General features: G+C 46.0%; 2 protein-coding genes across 8 annotated transcripts in view; one reads left to right on the top strand and one right to left on the bottom strand.

The window, feature by feature from the left end:
• ZNF410 (zinc finger protein 410) overlaps positions 1–10369 on the top strand; it is a 40637-nt gene extending 30268 nt beyond the window's left edge. For 4 of the 6 annotated variants that reach the window (XM_059182843.1, XM_059182845.1, XM_059182844.1 and 1 more), the window contains 4 exons: positions 373–498; positions 1444–1584; positions 3062–3189; positions 9586–10369. In XM_059182843.1, the coding sequence (XP_059038826.1) occupies positions 373–498; positions 1444–1584; positions 3062–3189; positions 9586–9624 (434 nt within the window). In that variant the 3' untranslated portion in view covers positions 9625–10369. Of the gene's footprint in view, positions 1–372; positions 499–1443; positions 1585–1906; positions 2112–3061; positions 3193–9585 lie in introns of those variants that run through there. The other 2 variants (XR_009355839.1, XM_059182847.1) reach the window with 2 other exon arrangements.
• A 1162-nt stretch (positions 10370–11531) lies between these two features.
• Positions 11532–24855, bottom strand: FAM161B (FAM161 centrosomal protein B). 2 transcript variants are annotated; one of them, XM_059182841.1, is made up of 9 exons: positions 24703–24855; positions 21921–22237; positions 20438–20988; positions 18593–18939; positions 17414–17541; positions 15227–15391; positions 14896–14995; positions 12681–12823; positions 11532–11900 (listed from the first exon to the last, which is right to left on the bottom strand). In XM_059182841.1, exons 1-9 carry the CDS (start codon positions 24757–24759, stop codon positions 11762–11764), a joined length of 1947 nt encoding a protein of 648 aa, XP_059038824.1. In that variant the 5' UTR covers positions 24760–24855; the 3' UTR covers positions 11532–11761. The 2 variants fall into 2 exon arrangements, with proteins under 2 accessions (XP_059038824.1, XP_059038825.1); XM_059182842.1 differs by lacking the exons at positions 21921–22237; positions 24703–24855 and adding an exon at positions 21323–21906.
• Positions 24856–24957: the final 102 nt, after the last annotated feature.

The following is a 24957-nucleotide window of genomic DNA, read 5'->3' as shown; positions in this document are numbered from 1 at the left end:
TCATTGAGGATGGTGCATGTTCCAGAGCTCCAGGGAATACTGTATCTGGAAAGGGAAGGAAATATTCTGTGTGGCTGCCATGATCTGGTACCAAAGAGGTGAAGGCAGCAGTGTAGTAGGTCTGGAAAGGATAGGAGTTGAGAACAATGGGCATCTAAGCCCTCCTGGTGAACTCTTCCTGCCTTCCCTGGTGTATGAAGGTTCTGAGGCTGGGGACCTCCAAGGCTGGGTGGAGAATGGGAGAAGGAGAGGCCTCTTCTGTTTAGTTGAATGTTCTGTGAGCTTCTCTCTCTAGGTCTTGAGTCCATTCTCTTGCAGTCAGAAATGGACCCTGTTCTTTTGGCTATGGTGTTTCAACCTGCTCTGTTTCAGGAGAGAAGCCTCATCAGTGTCAAGTCTGTGGGAAGACCTTCTCCCAGAGTGGGAGTAGGAACGTGCACATGAGAAAGCATCACTTGCAGCTGGGAGCAGCTGGGAGTCAAGACCAGGAGCAAACCGGTGAGGAGAGAGGGTAGAGTGGAGGGCTGTATCTTCTGGGTTCAAAAAGCCAAATAACTGGCCTACCTGGTTATTTAGGAATTTTCAGATTCTAGGTTGGGGGAGAGACCTAGTCTCATTTGATGGACTAGTGGTTTCCAAGTGCAGCTCTACAGTGAAATCTGTAAGCTTTAAAAATGTGCATGTTTGTATTGCCTGTCCACCCCTCATCCCCAAATAAAACAAAACAGTACAAACTGACAACTGAAATTATTGGGGAGTAAGATTCCCGAATCTGTAGTTTCCAAGTTTCCCTGGTGAATTTGACGGTAACTCATGCTGATCCCTTAACCAGCACTTGAGTATTGTGATAAAGACTTCTTTATTTATATAGAAGGGGAGGGTTTAAACATTATTTTATTTTATTTTATTTATTTATTTGACAGACAGAGATCACAAGTAGGCAGAGAGGCAGGCAGAGAGAGAGAAGGAAGCAGGCTCCCCGCTGAGCAGAGAGCCCGATGTGGGACTCGATCCCAGGACTCTGAGATCATGACCTGAGCCAAAGGCAGCGGCTTAACCCACTGAGCCACCCAGGCGCCCCTAAACATTTTTTATAGTCGTCCTGACTCCCTTTTTACCGTAACTTAAATTTGATAACTCATTTTTATTATTTTTTCCATGTCTCACTGTGATCAATTATTTCATTCCAAATACTCCTTTCCAAGGATGGACCCATCCCATTACATATGTTAATTCTCCACACGCTGCTCACAGGCAAGGATATTTATGTATGAGGCTCCGCCCTTCCCTTCTAGGGTTATTCTTACTCCCCAGAAGTAGATAGCATCTAAGATGCAGGTTAAGTTCCAGTTCTGAAAGGAAAGGCCAGCTTCCTGTGACGGAAAATGGGGACCAGGCACAGCCGTGCCTGCTGCGTGTCTCTCACATCTGTTCTCTGTGCAGCTGAGCCACTAATGGGCAGTAGTTTGCTTGAAGAGGCTTCAGTAACCAGTAAAAACCTGGTGCCTATGAACCCCCAGCCCAGCCTTGGAGGAGAGTCCTTGAACCTACCAAATACCAATTCTATCCTAGGAGTTGATGATGGTAAGACTTTCAGCTCTCCTTTATTTGGGGAAAACGGGCTACAACTAGGGATTAAGGAATGGGGTTGTCTTCATAAGGGAGGTTTTAATTAATTTCATTTCTTGTGAGTAGCTGTGGTATGATTGTGTAGCATTTGTGTTCTTTGTCTCTGGATGGATAAGTGAATCTGTATATACATATATATATATATATGTTGTTGAACATATATATATGTTGTTGAACAGATGATGTAACAAAAGAATAAAGAGAAAAAAATTTTAAGAAGAAAATTATCCATAATCCTAGCATCTTAGCCCAATTATTTCTATCTTTCCTATTGCAGTTATGGAAGAACTTAACTTTTAAAACATTTAAACAGAACATAACCAGGTTTTACAGAGGAGATATAAAGCAATTTCTCCATACCTTCAAAAGCCATATCTTCTGGAGAAAAGAAAGGGCTGTCTAGGAGACAGTTGCTCCTCTCTGGTATAGAAATTTCACCCAAGTTACACAGGCCAGGCCCTCTTCTCTGAAAAACTTAACAGGTGAGGTCAGCATGCATTTATTCAGTGCCTACTGTGTGCCTGGCACCGTGGGAAAGACAAAAGTAGAAAACAGGGACCTTAAAATCCAGTTGGAAGTCATAACTTACATATGGGAGACAACATGGAGTGAATAGAAGATAGTATGTGAGTAAATGCTAAATTACACGGTACTGTCTGGAAGAGCAGTATGTATTGAAAGCCTGGGAGAAGAAAGTTTTGATTTATTAGAGACCTAAGTGAATAAACTATTTCTAGAAGATTTTTATGGTGATTCCACTGATGAAGTCTGAGATCCTGTGTTTTAGTTACTCGTATCCCACTCAGTTTTGTGTATAAGTGACCATGCTTGTGTAAACTTCTGTGTGGAGCCTACAGGGCTCAGAATGTGCTTCCATAACACACCTCCTCGGTTGCATAGTAGGATCCTAGTGGACAGTTGAAGTATGTATGAGCCACGGCCGTGGCATGGAACTGCTTTGCCACTGTTAAGGAAGAAAGTCTCATGGGAGGAAGGGACACTGTATAAGAACTTTGAAGCCAGATTTAAGTTCCTAACTTCTGCACAGTATGCTGTTTATGTCGCTGTTGGCTGCTTTAAGCGTTGACTAAGGTCCCCGGATCCGCCCGCTGCCGCAGCTTTTGCCCCATTTCATGCACGGCTAATTCAGCTAACAGTGCCAACGCCGTACTTCTCTGAATTGGTAGTTTGAAAACTGGTCAACTCTTGATATATACCTCAAGACTTCTTACCTTTTCTTCCCATCCCCTTTTGTAATACTTTCCAGATTCACTGGTAATGATTATCCTCTTCAGATGGGAGCTAATTTGGAAGGAATACAGGAATGTGGGTATCAGGGAGCAGTTTGTAGTGTTCTTCGTGACAGGCTTGATAATGCAGGTAGGGTTATCTGTGGATTCACTCTCCACTGAAACATTTTCTGCTGTTTCAGAGGTGCTTGCTGAAGGATCCCCGCGTCCCCTGTCTTCAGTGCCTGATGTGACACATCACTTGGTGACCATGCAGTCAGGGAGGCAATCCTATGAGGTTTCTGTGTTAACTGCTGTAAATCCACAGGAGGTAAATCTCTCTCTTGCCCTTAACTTTGTTTCTGTGGAGGCTAATGTGGGCAGTGGTTGGGAATCTAGTTTAGATGATCTGAATTACTCCAGTTTCCCTTTCCTAGAAATCTTGTCTAGAATATCTTCCTTTAGGCTAAGCCTGAATGCAGCTTAACCTAAGCTTGATTGTTAGGGTCTCCTGCATTGGGAGATTGGTCATTCATGACTGGGTCTCAGCTTTGATTTCCTTCGTATACATACCTTACTGAATGGTAGCTGCTCCTGTGTTCTCTGCCTATGACATGAGGATGCTGCTTTTATTTTATAAAGAAAATAGTATTCTGGACAAAGTGGTCCTTGAGCAAAAATGATAGTGACAGAATCACTGAAAGTAATCATTGTTCATTTTATTAGGGTCATATGTCTGGGAGATACCAAGCTGAACCAACTGGGCCTACAGGAATGTGTTCACTTGCTTGTTGAATGAGAGCCATCATCTAAATCGGGGAAAGGTTTTAGGTTAACTCTAAGCATTCCCAACTCTATGGTCTTGGCTCTAACCCAGAGAACAGAATGAAAACCAGTCAGGCTTCTAGAATCTTAGGATATTTTATTGGCCTTTTGTCCTGGGAGTAGATGACTTCATCATGAGCTCATTGCATATGCATGAACTTTTGCCAAAAACCCATGTATCCTGGATGCCTTCGAATTACAGTAACTCTTAGAGTGCCTTCCCGTCTTTTCCCTTGACCTTTTCATTATAACCTCATCCCACAAGATCAGCTGTTCCAGTGTTCTGATGACTGCATCCCATATGAAATATTCTCTATTATTCTGTAAGACTCCTGGGGATGCCCAAAATCACGGGGCTCTGGACACGCATGTTAATGATTTGCCAGAACCTTTCCTTGTATTCATCATTGTGTCCCATTGTCTGAGCCTTGCTTATATTATATTGAAATTTTTTTTTGCTATTGGTTGCATTGGTTCTTTGCTAAATCACCTTCTCCTGGCTACTGCTTTGGAACATATCTCACCTGTGAAGACTTCCTTTATTATTTCCCCTCTTCATTTATGTATTTTAAAATTTTTATTATAAAAATTTTCAGGGGTGGCTGGGTGGCTCAGTTGGTTCAGCAGCTGCCTTTGGCTCAGGTCATGATTCCAGGGTCCTGGGATTGAGCCCTGCCTTGGGCTCCCTACTCAGTGGAGTATCCCCCAAGAAGGGGATCCCTCTCCCACTGCTTGTTCTTTGTCTGTCAAATAAATAAATAAATAATTTTTTAAAAAAGATTTTATTTATTTACTTGACAGAGAGTAGAGAGCCTGATGTGGGGCTCGATCCCAGGACCCTGAGATCATGACCCGAGCTGAAGGCAGAGGCTTAACCCACAGTGCCCCAATTAAATAAAATGTGTTTTTCCTTTTTTTTTTTTTTTAAGATTTATTTATTTATTTGACAGACAGAGATCACAAGTAGGCAGAGAGGCAGGCAGAGAGAGGAGGAGGAAGCAGGCTCCCCGCTGAGTGGAGAGCCTGATGCAGGGCTGGATCCCAGGACCCTGAGATCATGACCGGAGCTGAAGGCAGAGGCTTTAAGCCACTGAGCCACCTAGGCGCCTCTAAATAAAGTCTTTTAAAAAAAAGTTTTCAGGGGTACTCCCACATTGGGCTCTCTGCTCAGCGGGGAGCCCGCTTCCTCCTCTCTCTCTGTATGCCTGCCTCTCTACCTATTTGTGATCTCTGTCTGTCAAATAAATAAATAAATAATCTTTATATAAATAAATAAAATAAATAAATAATAAATAACTAAAATAAAAAACAAATAAATAAATAGAGTCTAGTGAGAGAAAGTATAGTATAATTAACTCATGTACCTATCCCAACAACTTCAACAGTTAACTTTCTACTGTCACTTATCTCTTCCCGCCTACTTCTTGTTGGTGCTGTTCTGTTTGTGCTGGAGTATTTAAAAGCAAATCACAGATGTACCATTTCATTTGTAGATATTTCAGGACATACCGCTAACAGATAAGTATTTTTTCATAGCTATAATATCTTCATCATACCCAACAGAATTAACAGTCATTTATTGGTATCCTCGAATTTTAGTCTGTGTTCCTTTTATTTTTTTCTCAAAATGTCTTTTAATGGTTGGTTGGTTTCAATTAGGATTCAAACAAGGTCCATTCACTGCATTTGGTTAATAATTCTCTTTATTTCTAACAGTCTTCCCCACCCCGCACTCTCTATCTCCGTTTTTTCAGAATGACTTAACTATTTAATAAGAATTTCCCACATTCTGGTTTTGGCTGATTGACTCCTTTTGTTGTTTAATACATTACTCTATCTACAGATATCCTCAAAACTGGTCGTGAGGAGCTTAGATTCATGTTTGGTTTTTTCCCCTCGGCAAGAACATACTGTAGGTGCTATTCTTGCTTTCTGTGACAGCTCACAGCAGACACGATGTTTAGTTGTTCTCCTCTTACTGAGCTTAATGATTGACCAATGGGTTACATAAAAATTTTGGCAAACATTACTGATCATGGCTGAGGTCGATTTTTTTTTTTAATAAAGGCTTGCAAAACGGGGATATCCTAATTCCCTTTTTCTTTCTGCTTTTTTGAACTGTGATTCTTCTGTAAAAGAAATATTTTAGAGAAAATACTCTCATCAACTATTGGATTGCTCTGAAATAGTTCAGAAAGATCATCTTTTTTACCTAGTGGAAATTATTATCCTGATAAACCAATCCACAGCACTCAACCTTTTCCTTTTCTATATTTGAAACCTTGGAGCATTTCTCCCCTGTACGTTTATTTTTTATTTTTTTAAAGATTTGATTTATTTATTTGACAGACAGATTTCACAAGTAGGCAGAGAGGCAGGCAGAGAGAGAGGGGAAAGCAGGCTCTCTGCTCATGTGGGGCTCGATCCTAGGACCCTGGGTGATGACCTGAGCCAAAGGCAGAGGCATTAACCCACTGAGCCACCCAGGTGCCCCTCCCCTATACTTTTAAGTACCTTTTTTTTTTTTTTACTGAAGCATTTCAGGTTTCCTCAGATAAATGTCAGATGTATAAAAACTTAATCAACATATACTATGTACCTAATGTGTGCAAGGCCCTCTCTTGGGTACTGAACAGCAGTAAACAAGGTACCGTCTCTGCCTCAAAGAGCTTAGGGTCAGACTTCAGACCTCTGCCTTTTATAACTGTACAAAATTGAGCCCCCGGAGTTACATGGTAAGAGAGAATGGGAAGGGGGACAGATCAATAAACAGGCAATTTTTATACAGTGTAGTAAGTACTAGTCTTGGGGGACATCAGCGAGTAAGTTTCAGAGTTTAGGTTGAGGCGTGAGGGATGAAGAGCTGTTATCTTGATGGAGAAGTGGAAGGGACTGGAAGAAAGTAACAGGCATAAAGGTAACAAGGTGTACAGCGCAGAAGGTGCAGGAGCCGGACACAACTGTGGAACCGCAAAGGGTTGAGGAAGATAGAAGGTGGAATGGAGAGTGGGAGCGGGGATGATAAGCTGGTTTCTCTGTTGAAGGCCTCACTTCAAGGACGTGATTTTATCCTGGGACAGCGGGGAGCCACTGGAAGGTTTTCAGCCAGGTCTGACATGGTCAGATTTGTGCGTGCGGAGTCCAGTAACAGCACATTTGTTCCCTTTGGACCTAGGCACGTGGGTCTTGGAATTGGCTTCAGAGTGTCCTTGTCTGGGTGATGCTCACTCATAGCCTCAGACGGACATGGTACCATGGACCACCTATAAAAACAAAACTCGGCCTTCATCCAGGAGGACACTAAAGGTGTACAGGCCCTAAGCACCCAATTTTGTGATGGAAGCCCCAGACACTTCTTAGAAAAATATTAACAATACAGGGGCACCTGGGTGGCTCAGTGGGTTAAGCCGCTGCCTTTGGCTCAGGTCGTGATCTCAGGGTCCTGGGATCGAGCCCCACATCGGGCTCTCTGCTCGGTGGGGAGCCTGCTTCCCGCTCTCTCTCTGCCTGCCTCTCTGCCTACTTGTGATCTCTGTCTGTCAGATGAATAAATAAAATCTTTAAAAAAAAATATATTAACAGTACAAAGAAGAAAGTGCTGCTCTTGTTGTAGCTGAAAATCCTGGATGATTACTTTTCCCGCATGGGTTGTTGCATATTTACAAACTCCCCTTCTGTCTGAACCTCACTTCTGTTTCCTTCACTGTTACCTCTGTTATTTTTCTCTTACCACAGGCATTCCCGCTGATCATCCCTCCTTTTCCTGATCATGGCAGGCTGACCACATCCTCTGATACCTTCATTTTTTTTTTTTAAAGATTTTATTTATTTATTTGAGAGAGAGAGCACATGAGAGGGGATAGGTCAGAGGGAGAAGCAGACTCCCCGCCAAGCAGGGAGCCAGATGCGGGACTCAATTCTGGGACTCCAGGATCATGACCTGAGCCAAAGGCAGTTGCTTATCCAACTGAGCCACCCAGGTGCCCCTGATACCTTCATTTTTTAAACCTACAGGCCCCTCAAGACTCCAGGTTTAGTCATCTTCCTCTAAGCTCCTGGTACTAACTGACCTCCCTCCAGCGACCGAGGAATGAGGATTCTTCAAGGATTTGCAGATAGAAGGACAGATAGAAGGAGGCTATTTACAATCCTTTTTTTTTTTTTTTTTAAGATTTTATTTATTTATTTATTTGAGAGAGAGCAGAGTGGAGGGGCAAAGTGAGAGAGGGTCTTAAGCAGACTGAGCTGAGCTTGAAGGGGCTCAGTCTCAGAACCCCGAGATCATGACCTGAGCAGAAACCAAGAGTCGGATGCTTAACTGACTGCGCTGCCCAGGCGTCCTGGCTGTTTGCAATCTAAACCAAGCATGTCCATTTCAAACTCTGGTTTTGGAGATAATCACACATTGTAGATCAGACCTGAAAGCATTAATGATGCTCTTATACTTGGACTCCTGTAAATATGCTCTAAAAATAAGCTTATCAAGAATATCAGATAATAACCAAAGCAAGCATCAGAAATTATCATGAGAGGGTACCTTGTTGGCTTAGGTCGGCAGAGTATGGGACTCTTGATCTTGGGGTGGTGAGTTTGAGCCCTATATTGGGTGTGGAGATTACTTAAAAATAAATAAATGACAGGCTTTTAAAAAAACCTTATCCTCTTAAAAAAAATATCATGGGAAATATATCAAAACTACATCTTATTCAGGTGGTTCAGATTAGACAATTTTTATTTTCCTTTCAGTGTTACCCAGTTTCCTGCAAATCAGGCAGAGGACTTACCGTGCCAGCCCAACTGGGACCCTGGGGCTTTCGGACCTCTGCTGACTAAAAGGCATCCCAAGTGGGGTTCTGTAGTCACATTGTGCTGACATTCTTGAACTCAGGAGGCAGTGTAAATGATTCAGCTAGGCTTGAATATATCAGAATTTGTCCCCCAAAAAGAGGAAAACAAATGACAAATTCTTTAAGATCTTCCATAAAGTGCCATTACTAAATTTGAGTGGGAGCACCTGGGTCTTGATGTAGAGTAAGATGACATCATGCATACATACATCCCCACCACACAGCATCACATGAAATTTGTGGTTTCTTTAAATTTTTAAACTTTTCTTTAAATTTTGTTTAAATTTCTTTATATTCTGTCTTATTAAATTCTACTCTATAAATAACCTTCATCCAAACTGAGATCACCAAGTAAATCTATCTTCTTCACAGGAATTTATCTGGATATATTTTACTAAGCCAAATTGTATTCTGAATTTCACTCTGTTATTCTCATCTCATTCTCATAATAAAATGGAACCGAAGTTTATCAATTATTGTACAGAACCACCTTTCAACAGAAAACCTTGGGTGGGTGTAGAGTAGAAAGTGTTTTAGCTGCCGCCCTCTTGAGACTCCAGAGGTCTCTTTTTAAGCCCTCGGAATCCCGGGATTCCTTACGAGTGTATGTTCTAGCTCTTATATGGAACTCACTGGGAACAGCTTCCCATTCCTCTTACTTCTGCTGGAGCAAGCATTCCGCCTGTACTTTGGACTAACATTGATTGACGTAAGATTTTTAGTTCCACCATTTCTGATGAATGATGAATCTGTAAGTATGGATGCCTCCAGCACAGACGAGCAAGGACGTGACCACACAAACAATAGTTTGGCTTATGGACTCAGGATCTTTTATTGCCATAGTGGAAATGCCAGCATCGTGAAGTGGCCAAACACTGTCCCAAGGCCAGGACATGAAGCTTTATCAGTCTACATGTGTCTCTTGCTTTGGAGCTAGACAGCCTTGACTCACCCCGGCTGTGCATTTCCCCACTCCCCACCTTTTCCGTAGTAAGAATTCTTTTTCCCATTAGTCATTGGTAGCCTGTTCCAGATTTGGTCTTAATCTTTTACAGTTACTAAACCAAGGAGAGTTAACTGAAAGCCGGACATGAGCATGGACACCGACTCCTGGAAGAGGAGCTCCGTCTGATCCCAGAGTGCACATAGTGGGAACAGGAGGCTTCTGGCTCGTGGTCTGCCAGAACTGAAACGAATCTGTGAAGGACAGGACCCCGCTTGTGCCGCTGTTCACCGTCCCGGACAGAGACGATGAATGTGGGAGCGCTGCTTTTCACACCACATCTGATCCAGACAAGGACGAAAGCAGTGAATGTGGGCTGGGTAACTGTACCTACCTCTCCTCCCACTATGAAATTTTGGGAGGGACTTCTCCCAGAAGGGAGTTTGATTATGTGTTGGCTGAAATTTCTTCGATGCGGCTCTTAGAAAGGGATTTTCCTTTGAAGAATTTACATCCCAGGCTCAGCTCTTTTCATGTGGACGAACGAAGTCCTGCCACCGGCCACCAGACTTCACCAAGAAGTTGAGCTTTCAAGATGCCTTGTTGCTTTTGAGAAGGGAGGAGTGTCAGTTCTGCTGTGGCGTCCTCCCTTTAGCAACCTGAGTAAGAGACTCTCTGCCCCTGGGCTGCAAAAAAATAAATTACTTGAATCCCTACCTGGCCCGGGCTGAGGTACTATCTTGTATCCACTTCTACTTGGTCACTTGGTTTTGTTTATGGAATATACAGTAGCATGTTGAAGGTTTTTTGTTTTTTGATTTTTTTTTTCAAGTTAAATACCATATGATTCACAGCTTCAGTTGTTTTCCCTTTAAATAAACAAGACAGCCCAGGCAGTTCTTTGGTTCCTTGTTTTGGACAAAACCCATTTTCTTAGGAAATTAAGAAAATAGTTCAGGCTTTCCCTTTAAGAGAGGGCACTGATTGTCCCTTTGGATTCCATGCAGGAAAAACTGAGCCCAGGATTCTTGGGGAACGGACACGAGCAGCTTCCTCTCTAACTAGAAAACCTAGGTCGTAGTTATCATAGTACCCCTCTGTCATCACAAGAAGGGGCCATGTCTGAGTCTGGGAAAATGGCAATAATAACAGATACTTTTGAATTTTTCCAGAAAGCTGAACAAAAACAAAAACATGAGAAATGTGCTTCTTTTACGAGTAGGCACTCTTGCTATCATCCTGTCTCTACAGCTGATAGAGAATATCTAATCAATCATTGGTGAGAAGAGGGTTCCAGAGATCACTTACTGGTAGAAAATCATGGCTATCAGAGAATTTTCACATTTATTTAAAATGAACCTCATGCTGACACTTACATACCATGCACACAGTGGCATATTCTAAGCAAATAACAGGACAGAATTAACTACTGTAATAAATAAATATAGTTCTTAATTTGTTAATGACACGCATAATCATCCTTTGTTACATAGATTGAGTTCATGTCAATTTCCTGTATTCTTAAATTACCAGTTTTTACTTCCTGTAGCCTTACTTTTATACTATAGCATGGTTCTTAACTGGGAATATTTTTGCCTGCCCCCACATGTGGCAATATCTAGACTAGACATTTTTGTTCGTCACAACTAGGGGAGAGGGAATTACTGGCATCTTGTGAGTAGGAGCCCAGGATGCTGCTAAACTTTCTATAATGTAAGGACAGTGCCCTCTCCCAACGCCCAACATAGACTCCTCTGGCGCAAAATGCCAATAGTACTGAGGTTGAGAGACCCTGTAGCAAAAGTTGCAAGCGTGTCATCCTGCAGGTGTTTTGTTACTCCCACGCAATATTTCTAAGTAATTTTTAAATTAGTTGTCAACATGCAAATTTCTGGCTTCTGTTGAAACTGGGCTGATCTGGCAATTCTGGGCCTGTGTTCTAGCAGAGACTCTGGTCTCTACTGACTCCTACTCTCTCATACCCAGCACATGTGAGCCATTGGTTTCCTAACTAGCCCCTTGTAGGCATTTGGGCTTGTGCCTTTTTTTAAAGGCTTGTGCCTTTTTTTAAAGTAGGAGGCACAAAGCAAGAATGCTTAACTCAGCTCTGGTCCACTGCCCTGAGGTTTTTCACTTTGATTTATTTAAACCAATCATTCCCTGTTTGTTACCTGCTTTTCCCCATCCTCCAAGAGTAGCCGTTGACTCAGAAGCCAAGTTTTGCCTGACTTGACTTAGCCCCCAAGTTAGCTGGTTAATATTGAAAAGCAGTAATTTTGTGTTACTGATTAAGCAAGTGATTTGCAATTATCTAGTAGTTCGTAAGACAGCTCTTCCAGTTCTTTCTTGGGACTTGTAGGCTCTTGTAGAGATTCTTCTAAATCCTGCTGTGGATTTCTGGTGCTGAGTTTTGTAGTTTCATGGGTGCTACAGAATAAATTAAAGCATTATGAAATAAAATGTTTTTAATTAAAAGCATTATGTAAGGCTGAAGGATGGTTTCAACATGTTCATTATTTTATATGGGGTATAAAGGGAAATTTCTAGGGGGGAAACTGGGATAGGAATTAAGGGAGGGGCCATTAGGATTTAAGAAACAAAACAAAGTTGAGAATAATGGTGATAGTATGCTTTTCTCCCCTTCCCTTATATGATACCAAAGGAGGGGTGCTACTAATGAAGTACTTTTTTTTTTTTTAATGAATTACTTCTTTAATGAGTGCTAGATTTTTAACAAGCCACGGTGACCATGCTGAGGGGAAAAAGGCTTTGATTGTTCAGGACAGTATAGCTTTTATTGTAGCTCAATATAGGTTTTTACCTTCAGTTATCCAAACAGAATAAAAAGTGCTAGTAAAATAGTTTTATCATTTTATAGTAAGTAAAAATACACATTGGGGCACCTTTACACCCACAGACACACATAACATTTGTTCCTCAAAAGTGAAGTGGAGATATTTTTGACTGATGGCCCTGGAAGTAGAATTGGAAAAATGATCTGTTTCAAACTGAAGGAATCTACAGCCCATATACAACGGTTATATTTTATTCACAATTGCACTATTCTCCCAATTTAAATGTGTTATGTGGGGATCTCTGGGTTAGTATTCCATATATACAGGATTATGATCTCAAAACGCACGAGTGGTGGCATCGGGAGGCATGGCAGTTCGAGAGCTGCAGAGAACAAGGAGGATCCGAGATTACCTGGGACAATCACGGCCTTCTGACTGCCCCTGCCGCTGTTCATCCCGGCTGCCCTGACCCTTGCTCCTCACAAAGTCTTCATCGAGCCCAGCCTGCTTCAGGGTGTCTCGATACCGTTGTTCTGCAGCTTTCCTGGCAAGGTCCTGTGGAATGGAAATTAATCTGCTGTAGCTGTCTTGTGAATCACCAGGTAATTCGAAATCACTTGCTTAATCCGTATGCCTATAACTGCCCCCTACCCCAACCCCCCATTAGTGCTGGGCACCGATGTGCATGAAAATTTCTTAGAGCTTTTTCTAGCCTTAAAAGTGCATAGGAACTACCTGAAGGTCTTGTTATTAATGTAAATTCTCATTGGGTAGGTCTCAGAGAAGGCTCACAATTCTGTATATCTAACACTCCCAGCGGATGCCAACAATTGATTTAGGACCCACCTTTGAGAAGAAAAGATATAGATTTTTGGAAGATCAAGTGAGACTCCGATGAAAACATGGACTTAAAAACATTTTAAGATTTGAAAACAACCAGGGGTGCCTGGGTGGTGTAGTTGGTTAAGCGTCCAACTCTTGGTTCTGGCTCAGGTCATGGTCTCAGGGTCCTGGGACTGAGCCCCAAGTCCGGCTGCATACTCAGTGCAGAGTCTACTTGAGATTCTTGCTCCCTCAGCCCCTCCTGCTTGTGCTCTAATTAGAGTAAATAAATAAATTTTTAAAAAATCAACACTAAAATACATACATAAAAAGAAAAACACCCACTAAAATATAACAAAACACTCTTCAAAAAAATTTTTTTTATTTGACAAAGAGAGATCACAAGCAGGCAGAGAGAGCCGGGGAAGCCAGCTCCCCGCTGAGCAGAGAGCCCAATGCGGGGCTTGATCACTAGGACCCTGAGATCATGACCTGAGCCGAAGGCAGAGGCTTTAACCCACTGAGCCACCTGAGCGCTCCTAACAAAACACTCTTAACAGGATAGATGGTATGCCTGAGGAGGAGGAAAATGTTCTTTTTTGTTTTAATTTAAGCAAAATCATATAGAGCACTTTGTATTTTTCCTGGAGTGGTGAAAGATCTGTTATGATCTGAGGGTGAGGTTGCTTGAAAAAAATTAACATAAAGAGGAAAGGGCATTATGAGAGATTTGAGCAATGCTAGTTGCTAAGTAAACCCAAAACCATCCAGCATGTGTGAGTCTGTGTATGGTATGTATGATGGGGGAGGAGTGTACCCGGAAAATGCCTAGATAAGACACACTGGCTGGAAGATGGAGATGATGTCCAGCTGCTGGAATCAGGTCACTAGGAAACCCCAACTTTTATCTGAAACTGGAGAGAAGAGGGATCTGCAGAGCCTGATAGAACCCCATACTCCCGGGGATGGTGGCCTTTCTGAGGCCGTTCATCCAAACCAGCTTCAGAAGCTCCAGAGCTTCCTTAGGGAGACCAGATCTCAGCTGGGTGCAACTTCCCTAAAGGTCTAGAGAACACCTTAAAATGATTCTTCTATCCTGAAGGCCACTTAATCTGAAAAGGACTTTCTGGGGTGCTTGTGAGCATACCAATGTCTGGAGACCCATAAATGGGCCACAGCTCTGGAGGCTGGGGATGCCCAGGGTAGCAGCAGTGCAGGGGGAGAGACTCTGTTAGCAAGTTAAAGATCGTCTCACTGACACAGCCGAACTGTCCCTGCGTATGTGGGATTTAGCCCTCACCATGATTCAAACTGAAAGCCAGACCGCAGCAAACACTCCAGAAGTGAAATACTTTATAGATGCCTCTGGAGTCCTGTCTTGGATGAAATCAGTCTAAGCAGCATTCACCACTTCACTATGTACTTGGGAGGGGAGGGAGATGGTAGTTAATAACAGGTCTAATTTAGAATCTTCCTGAGCCCAAAGAAATGTTTAATACCCAGATATTAAATTGTTCCATCATGGGACGCCTGGGTAGCTCAGTTATTTAAGCATCTGCTTTTGGCTCAGGTCAGGAGGTCCTGGGATCGAGTCCCACATCAGTCTCCCTGCTCAGAGGGAGGCCTGCTTCTCCCTTTCCCTCTAACCCTGCCCCCACTTGTGTTCTCCCTTGTCTCTTTCTCTCTCTCACTCTTTCTGATAAATAAAATCTTAAAAAAACAAACAAACAAATAAAACTATCCCATCATTTTCAAGAGCCCTTTCATCCAAAACTGAAAGAAAATGAATGCTGGTTTAGTTTTACCTTGCTAACTTGTTCAAAGAGGTAGGGTCTTGTCTCTATTCTCTTCTTCATTTCTTCCAATTCTTTCTTATACTCTTTTGCTCTTTTACGGTCATTGTTCCTGGAATTAACAAGGTTCTTAGAATCAATTCTCTTTTTCCAATCTGGAATAGCCTTCACTCCAATTATGCAGAGTAATTCCCAAGGTCATTGTAAATTCCTAACTGTGCCTAGCAAAATCCTTGACTGTGTGCGATTATAGGAGTCTAATAACTCCATTTTGCCATTTTTCAAGGCTCATGATCTACTGGATCCCAAGACAGGCACTCTTTGACACAGGGAGGACACTGACCGATTCTCTTTCAGCTTTGCTTTGAACACTTCCTCCAGGCTTTGATGGGGATCCATGGCTTTGGCACGAAAGGTCACGGATTTAGACATCGCTTGACACTTCTTTTTGTGCATCTCCAACCACTGAGTACTCTCATCTGCTCTGTCCTTTTTTTCAAGTGAACTTCTAAAGAGAGGAGGCAAAAATCATACAGATGACCAACTTGAGTATATTTGAAAGCAGTCTTAGTAACCTCTCTGGAAAGTAAAATGATATTTTCAATGAAGGGCATTTCAGAAAGAATAGGATTCTGAAATTGGCAGATGAAGCCTTCCCAGCACTATGGACACAGTAATCTTCTGCCCCAGGAGAAGTTCATTAATTGAACTGAAAAAACATATGAGTTAAAATATCCTTGTACTCATGCTTCTGGCTTGTCTGGAAATGAGATGATCCCGAGAGCTGCTGTTTGCTGAGCTCTCTACTCGGAACTGAGTGGAGAAAGGAATCAAGTGCTTTATATCCATTATCTTCCTAACTGGCCTATGAGGTGAGAACTGTAAGCCCCTCTTTTTATAGGCGAGGAGATGGAGGTTCAGAAAGAGTAAGCCACTTACTCAAAGCCGCCCCCGCAAGCCAGTGGAGAGGCCAAGATCTGAACCAGGATGTCTGACTCCCAAGCCTCTGCCCTGGACCACTGTGCTCGAAGGTGCCTGGATTCATGGGCCCTTGGGAATACAATTCTGCATTTTCACAGAGAACTGAAAATAGGCTTCTTTCCCTGCACAGTTTGGGGTTAATTTACAGCACTTAGTTTGTGTAAGTATCATTTGACAGGGTACTATAGAGAGTTCTACGAAAAGAAAAAACAGTCAAGACTCTTGCATTTGGATATTTACATTCAAATGAACAGATTAGGAAGGAAGGCAGGGAAGTTGAGTCTGCCATGGTATCAAACTCCCCGTTGCTGGGAAGTAAATACAGACATCCCCTAGGGGGGCGAGCTTCCGTTCAGAAGGCTTATCGTACTGGGGCCTCAGGATAGTGATGCATGTAGCCTTCATTCAGTAGCCCTAAGAAATTTGAGGAAGAAGGGAGTACCCCTTAGATTCTAAATATATTTCTTTCTTTCTTTCTGTTTTTTAAAGATTTTATTTATTTATTTGACAGACAGAGATCACAAGTATGCAGAGAGGCAGAGAGGCAGGTGGGGGGCGAAAGGGGGGGTGGCGAGCAGGCTCCCTGCTGAGCAGAGAACCCGGTGCAGGGCTCGATCCCAGGACCCTGAGATCATGACCTGAGCTGAAAGCAGAGGCTTAACCCACTGAGCCACCCAGGCGCCCCCTAAATACATTTCTAAGATCACTGTTGCGTGTCCTAAAGAGTCAAGTAGGTCCCGAGTACTCCTCTCTGAGCCCCACAGGAAAGCACTAAGATGCTAGTCGTAAGTGTTATTACCATGACCTTGTCTGCCAACTTCAGCTCAGAGGTCTAGCTGAGGAACTCTTGCCGGGGTGCTGGTCTGATGAGGGCAATACTATGACAGAGTCAGGTCAGTTAAAGAATTAAAAAGTAAGGAGGCTCCTGCTTCCCAACCAACTTCTGATAATTCCCCAAAGATGAATCTCAGACAGTCTCTAGTCGTGTGGTAGATGCCTTCTCTTTGTGACCAGGTCTACTACCTGCCATCACGTTTCTCTGAATTCCTGTTCCTAATGGCTCCCTCTCTCATCTGTGGGTCTTCACCCATGTTGTTCTCTCTGGAACCTTCTTTCCAGGCTTTGGCTAATTCCTCATTCTTCAGAGATTAAAGAGACCCCTGCCCCAGGCTATCCAGTGCTCCCAAGTTTCCCTGTATTTCCCCCACCAATGCACTTCTTACAAAATATGGTAACTTCTTTGCTTTTCTGTATTTCATACTAGATACTAAACTAGAGGTTCCATAAGGCATCTCCAGGCTTAACATTGTAACTGGCACAGAGTAAGTTCCCGTGAGCACCTGCTGAGTGATGGCCTGGTGTTCTCCAGCACTGTGTGTAGGGGGTGACGTGAATTCCTGTCCGATCAGCGTTCCCTTCCACCCCATAGGTCTCTCCGATAACCAGAGAGGAGGCCCAGCAGCAGGATGGTTTCTAGCACTGAGGTCAATATCCAAGCGCTGACCACTGATCTCCATCCTAGGTCAAGGTCTCGGACTCGACCACTCACCTGACTGCAGATTCCCTCTTCCTGGTGGCGTCTGTGATGTGCACAGGGAGGGTGTTGGCGGAGAGGGAAGCAAGGCCGCTCAGAGAACGGCTCCTTGGCAGGGGTGTGGCTGGTGGCTGTGGAGAGTCCTAGAAGAAACGAAGGTTGGTATTGATGGGACAGCCATGTGTGATGAGTTTCTATTCTAACTAGGATTCATTTTCAGTGAAGGACTAGTCAGACCGAGAATCCTTTTTCCCCCTCCTGGGATTATGGAAAGAGTAATGAGTTTATTACTAGGCCTAGAGTTGGATATCAGTCCTAAAGTTTTAAGAGCAGATGAGAAGTGGGGCACCTGCGTGGCTCAGTGGGTTAAAGCCTCTGCTTCGGCTCGGGTCATGATCCCAGGGTCCTGGGATCGAGCCCCACGTCGGGCTCTCTGCTCAGCAGGAAGCCTGCTTCCCCCCTCTCTCTCTGCCTACTTGTGATCTCTGTCAGATAAATGGATAAAATATTTGAAAAAAAAAAATCAGCTGGGAAGAGTTCTTTCTAATTGATACAGGGTTCTGAGCAATTGATCCCAACTCCCTACCTTCTAGACTTGCTTGGACTTATTTCTGCAAAATTTCTCTAGAAAATTTACCTCTCGGGAGGCAAGGAAAGGAAGTATTATTATGGTTCTCAGTTTATAGGAACTGTGGAGCTTACAGCGGAGCCAGTGTTTATTTTAATTTTTTTTAAGTTTGTAAAAATTAAAATTCAATTGATTAACATATAATGTATTATTAGTGTCACAGGTAGAGGTCAATGATTCATCAGCCTTCTATAAGGAGCCAGTGTTCCTTTTTAATTTTTTAAATTTATTTTTCAAGATTGATTGATTTATTTATCAAAGAGAGAGAAAGAGCGTGCGCGCGTGTGCACGCATGCTCAGGCAGGGAGAGCAGCAGGCAGAGAGAGAAACAGACTCCCCACTGAGCAGGGAGCCTGATGCGGACTCGATCCCACGACCCTGGGACCATGACCTGAGCCAAAGTCAGCTCCTCAACTGACTGAGCCACCCAGGCACCCCTGAGCCAGTGTTGTTTAAAAAAAAAAAAAAAAAAGACAGGAAAATGTCACAAGAAGTGCCTCCCATCAAGACTGGCCTGTCTGCTGGGTCCCAGGCCCCGACCCTCCTGCAGCGGCCTGGGCTCTCACCCTCCTCCCTCCAGATGTGGCGGCATCACAGGACCCGGGAGTGCGACACAGGCTGCCGGTCCTCAGCAAGAAGGGCTTGTTGCGAGTCCCCTCTCTGGTGTCCCTTCTCTTGGCAGCTCTTCTCTGGAAGGCCCTGTAAAGGCCTTCGTAGTCAGGGACGGCAGGATTCACACGAGGCTGGAATCCAAAGTCCGTGTGCAGAAACGCAAGCTTTTCCTTCTGGGTTCGGGTAGCCGCGCGGGGCTGTGGGCCCACCCGGCCCCCGGAGGGGGCGATCGGGGAGGCGGCCTTCTGGAGCATGTCTAGGGCTCTCATCTGGATGCGAATTTTCCTTAAGAGTTCCGCTTCTGTGGAGAAGAAGGGTGGTGATGGGTGAGAGGGGACCTGCCTGGGCTTGGAGAATGTTCCCTGTGAAGCCCGAGCGGAGGGTGACGGACAGCTTCCGCAGGAATTTCGGGAGGCAGCTGACTCCATACGGGAAGCTCCCTGTCGGCCAGGAGAGCTGTGCTTACACGACGGACAATGGCAAACACTACAGATCAGCTTGCTTTGTCTTTTCTGGAGAGTTCGTTCATAAACGTTGGCCAGAACACGGCTGCCAGGTACCAGCAGGCCGCAGAGGCAGCCACCACGGACACCACGGGCACCGAATGCTTTCTGTGGTTCCTTCTTCAGAGGTGGAGCTGGCGAGGCGGGCGGTTACCCCTTTCTCCCAGGTCCCCCAGACTCAGGGCAAGTACCCGCTATCCACCCAGAGACCCACGCTGTTGCCCAAATCACTCCCGCCTGCTGTCTCTGGTCAGTCCCAAGTTCTGCGGTCTCTGCTCTTTAACCGTGCTCCTGCCGGGCCTCTCCTCACCGTCGTCCTGCTGCTCATTTCACAATCTCCCACTGAACTGTCCACACGGGGTCCTGCAGACCAACACCCTCCCGGCCTGTCCCTCCCCCCTTAACCGTCTCCACCGCAGCATCTGAGTGGTCTTCCTGGGCTGCGGATCTGATCCCGAGCCCCTCCATAAAGCCCTTCAGGGGTTCCCCAGTGCCCTTGGGAGGAAATCCAACCTTCTCCCGCCGCCTACAAGCCCCCAGGTCTGCCCAGGGCCTGCCTCTCCCTCCCCACTCCCTCTTCTCTCCCCTGTCCTGTGCCTGTGTTCTGCGGCTTCTGACCTCTGCCCTGTTCTCTCTGGTTCACTCTTCCTCCCTCTTCCCTTCCTTCAGGGGCTGCCTCAGTGCTCTCTTCCCCGGGACCTTCCCTACCTGCTCCCACCGCCTCACCACATCTGATGTGAGGTCCTTGTGTCCTGTGCTCCCTGAGGGGGAAGGCTTTACACCTTGTAGACCACTCACCACATCCGTGGGCTCTGTGACCTGGTATCTGGCTGCCTCCCATGTGCACCAACTCCAGGTCTGTCTATTCCACACACAGTAGTGCCTGGAGCTTGGCACGTTACTGAATGAATAAAGCCTGAGTCCTTTTACCGAACCCCATTTCTTGAAATGAGGCGGCGTGGGAGCTTCCCTCGGGAGCAGCTGGTGGTGGCACTGGCCTAAGCTGGCCCTTCGTTGTCTCACTGGTTCTGCCGATGCGTTCGTGTCCCGAGAGCAGCCACAGGACCAACCTAGGGCATGCCAGGCCACCTCTCACGCTCACTCCTGCCAGGGCTCCCCCACGACACAGACAGAGCCAGCCCCATACCCCGTGGCCTGCCCTGAGTGTGGCCTGGAGGCCGGGTCTCCAGAGCAACGAGTTCCTCTCCCAGCCAGGCTGACCCCCGAGCCCAAGTACCCCCAGCACCCCGTGGCAGCCCCAGGCAGCAGGCAGCATGGTGGGAAGGAGGCCTTTACCTTGCAGTTTGTCCCCGAGGGCTGGCTCCAGAATGGACTTGGGAATCCTTCTGGTGGCCTTCTGCTTGGGGACCTTGGCCTTGGCTGTGGCGGCCAGCTCCCTCTGCTTAGCGGCTTCCTTTCTCTGCTCCTCCTTCACTAGGAAGCTGAAGGGCTTCAAGGAGGAGAGGAGCAGTTCCTTCCTCTTCTGGATCCCTGCCTGCCTGCGGGCCTCGCTGCGCTCCATGATCTCCCGGTAGAGGGGCAGGTAGACGTGCGCGGGCACCGGCTGCGCCCGGAACTGCCGGTGGCACTCGGCCTCCTCCTGCCCCTGCCGCTGGGCCTGCTTCCTCTCCTGCTCAAAGGAGGCAGGGGAGGCCAGCCACTGGGCCTTCTTCTGGGCCTCACGCAGTGTCATGCGGAACGGCCGGGGGACCGTGATGGACGACACCCAGGAGCGGATGCTTCTGTGCTGCGAGGGGGGCCTGGAGCCTGGGGGTGGCTGGGGCTGACTGTTAGGATCGTCGGAGGGAAGGCTGCTCAGGGAGCTGCAGCGCCTCGTCGAGCTGCACCTGGAGGGAGAAAGCAGCTGCCCTGGGGGACACATGGAGCACACGTGGAGGACAGTGGCAGATGGGAGGCTGGCCCCTCCTCCTGCTCATCCCTGTCCTTCCTCCCAGGAGGTGGCAGCTGGCTTCTCAGCCTGACATCGTGGCCCCGTAGGCCTCTGAGCCTGTGCCTCTCTCGCCTGGGCCTTCCTCCTTTCCCTCAGGCCATCTAGCAGCCCATTAGGAAGTCTTTTCTCACAACTGATTCACGAATTACCACTTTGCATTCTAATATTTGCTGTTTGTTTGTTTGTTTTCTTATTGTAAAGATTTTTTAAAAGTAATATTCCACACCCACCTCGGGCTGGAACTCACATCCCTGAGATCAAGAGCTGCCCACTCCACCGACTGAGCCAGCCTGGCACCCTGCATTCTATTTTCACATGGGCAGGAGAACAGTGCAGTGGAACAGAGCCGGGCTTTAGCGTCGGACCCAGGTTCAAATCTTGCTTCAAACAATTACCAGCCATGTGACCTTTAGCAGGGTTTGCTTGGAACCTTGATTTCCTCATCTGGAGAATGGCAAAAATCGTATCTTCTTACAGGGTTAGTGGGAAGAAAAAATAAATATTAAATATTATAAATGCAGCGTACACACATATAGAAGGGCTTGGCCAAGGTCAGTGTACCTCGTTGCTGTTCTTGGGAGGGAGTGAGAAGGGCATCCCTTTAGTCAATCCCAGTGCTTCCAGTGACTAAGGGTAACCCAAAGTGATTTAGGAAGGAAATAGATAGGAATCTATTCTAGATCGGAATCAGAACACACTTGGCTCCGAAGGTGGATTCTGAGCTGGAGCCTGGGTAAGGGACAACTTGCAGAATGGTTTTTACTGAGGAAGAGGATGAGGCCCAGAGTCACAAGGGACTTGGCTAGAGTTGGGCATGAGGTGCCTTACCTCGCAGACAGTGGGTCCTGGACCTGTGGCTTCCCCCTGCCTTTGTCTTGGAAGAAACTCTCCAGGTCCTCATCTTCGGAGAAGTTCTCACCACTGTCCGGGTCAGACTGAAAAAGGGATTCCAACAGGCACCACCTGCCTTTCTGCTTTAGTACCTCCAGGTACTCGGAAAAGCTCCCAGTTGAGTCGGAATCCGAAAGCGTCAAGTCCTCTGGGCTGAGGAAGTCATCCAGTTTGCCAGCCCTGGGCAAAACCGGTCCGTCCCCAGACAGCTCCTCTTCTGTCTCCGAGTCCGAGGAGGATTTGGGGGGAAACACCTACCGTGAAATAGAATAAATGGTGGGTCAACTATCGTTCCAAATTTACTCAAAACATAACTGCTAACTTCACTTTGAATAAGTCTCTGTATACTAGGGACTGGGAAGGAAGAAAAATAAGATTGTTCCTCGCTTTAAAGAAATTTCACAAATTGGTATATGGGGGATGCTTGGTTGAAGGGCAGGGAAGGGAAGCAGACAGGTGAACAGTTACTGAGTACCTGCCCTGTGGCGTGCACTCCGCCCCCTGCACTCCAGGAACCCCACCCAGACTTTGGCCACACTCTTGCCCTATTTGGTTTTTACCTACTTGTTGCCAATCTTCTTTTTCCCGCTCCTCCTGTCTGCACCTCTGCTTTCCTCCTATTCTAAGATCTACCCCGTTACTAGGAACGAATAATTAACTGGACAGATACTGTGTTCTAGCTGAAAGAACAGTGTCCTAGAAAGTGGGTTTCAATACTCCATTCCTTTAGAAAATCTTTATTTGGTGCCTAATGTGCACTGGGCATTAGGCTGAGAACACAAGTCCCTACTCACAAAGCTTATGCTGTAGAGAGAGGGAGACAGACAATATAAGGTGATAATATATTCAATGAAAGTCATAAACTGAGAGATTATGCGATGATGAAGTGATTTGGGAAGCTGTTCTGTTGACAAAAGCCCGTCAGATAAAAATCTGGGAAGAGTACCTATAATCAGAGCTAGGTTTATTAATTTGTTGGAGTACACCATGAAAAATTAAGGGAACGTGCAGGGTGGGGGATGGGGACGGGCTTTTCCTGGGGCTGGTTTGTCCCAGCGATGGGGGAGGGGGTGGATCCCTCTGTATCCACTCTGAACGGATGCTGTCGTGAAGAGGGCACGGTTCCGTGAGTGAGTGAGCACTTTTGATTCCAAGGGTAACAGAACAAAGTGGGGCTGGGTAAGTAATTGATAAGTAAGCATCATCATTTAGAAGGAGGTCTTAATCGTTTTGCAGGTATGCTGTGGCCCGTGAGAAACACTGTTTTCTGCTCATCTGGCGGCTCACCTTAGCTGTGTCTGTTGCAGTCTGCACTGTACTTTCTTGGTCTTGGGTTGATTTTTACTTTCTCACTGCAGAGGAGTTTTAGGCTGAACACCTGATTGATGAGAGGGAGCCAGCCTTGCCAAGAGCTGGGGTAGGAGGGTTCTGGGTTCAAGGAAAAGCAAATGCAAAGGCCTTGAAGCAGGAATAAATTTGGCTCTTGGAGAGGCAAAAGGAGGGCCAGGGTGCCTGGAGGACAGTGGTATGAGATATCCTTAGAGAAGCAGGTGTGAGGCCAGGATTGGGCGGGATAAGATGACTGCTTGCACCTGGAGCAGAGGCGCCTACAGGCCTCCAGGTGACACTTGGGGATGATTCTCTAAGGTCCAGCTCTAATACTGAAAAGAACACTGGATTCTGAGTCAAAGAATGTGCTCCAGCCCTTGCGCTGCTACCGAGGAGCGTGTGATCTTGGGAAAAATTTTTTTAAAAAATGACTTTATCCAGATATAATTCAGACCCCATATAATTTAAATAATTCACTTATGGAAAAGAGTACAATGCAATGGGCTTTAGTATATTCACAGAGCTGTGCAATCACCACCACCATCAATTTTAGAGCATTTTAATCACCCCAAAGAAAGCCCATACTGGCGGGATCCTGGGTGGCTCAGTAGGTTAAGCCTCTGCCTTCAGCCCACATCCTGATCTCAGGGTCCTGGGATCAAGCCTGGCATCTGGCTCTCTGCTCAGCAGGGAGCCTGCTTCCCCCTCTGCCTGCTTGTGATCTCTGTCAAATAAATAAATAAAATCTTAAAAAAAGAAAGCAAGCCCATACCATTTAGTAGTCACTCCGTATTTTGCTTAGTCTTTCCAACCCTTCCCTCGCTGCCAGCCCTAAGCAACTTTCTGTATGGATTCCGTTTTTCTATTTTTTTTTTTTTAAAGATCTTATTTATTTGAGAGAGAGAGAGAGAGAGAGAGAGAGCGCGAGAGAGCACACGAGTTTGGGGAAGGGGCAGAGGGAGAAGCAGGCTCCCCGCTAAGCAGGGAGCCCAATGCGGGGCTCCATCCCAAGACCCTGGGATCATGACCTGAGCCGAAGGCAGAGGCTTAGCTGACTGAGCCACCCAGGCGCCCCTCTATTGCAAACCTTAGTCCCTCTATGCCTCAGTTTTCTTTTCTACAAAATGGGGACAACATCGGACTATCAGTTCTAGGGTAGTTGACAGGATAAGCGAAAACCGAGGGCCATCGCTGTGGTTCTACGAAGGGCCTGACGTAAGACTCAACCCCCTGGGGAGTCCGCCTGCGGGGCCTCAAACGCTGCGGATTTTAATCCCACGCCCCCTGCGACACGCTCCTGCCGTCTGTCTCCAAGGCAACGTCAAACAGTTTCCTTTCTTAGAGATTCCTTTCCGGGGCGCAGACCCAATTCCTCTCCTTCTCTCCTCACCTGACGGCTCCACTGAGCGCCTCCACTGAGGGCTCCTGCAGCCCTCCCGATGGTCATCTTCTCCGCGGGCGGAGACGGAGGCGGCGGTGACAGCTCCGGCTACGCGCTGGGGCGCGGGCGGTACTAGCTGCAAGATTAGGTTCCGCCCCCTTCTGGCTTTGGCCTCTGATTGGCTCCCAGGCGGATGCCTGAGCCAGTCCCCCTTCCCAGGAAGCTTCTGATCTTTCCCGCCCAAGTTGGCAAGAGTCATTTTCT

Source organism: Mustela lutreola, chromosome 7, assembly GCF_030435805.1.
Source record: "Mustela lutreola isolate mMusLut2 chromosome 7, mMusLut2.pri, whole genome shotgun sequence".
Taxonomy (NCBI): domain Eukaryota; kingdom Metazoa; phylum Chordata; class Mammalia; order Carnivora; family Mustelidae; genus Mustela; species Mustela lutreola.
Note: the sequence above shows the minus strand (reverse complement) of the source record. Positions and strands in the feature narration are given on the sequence as shown.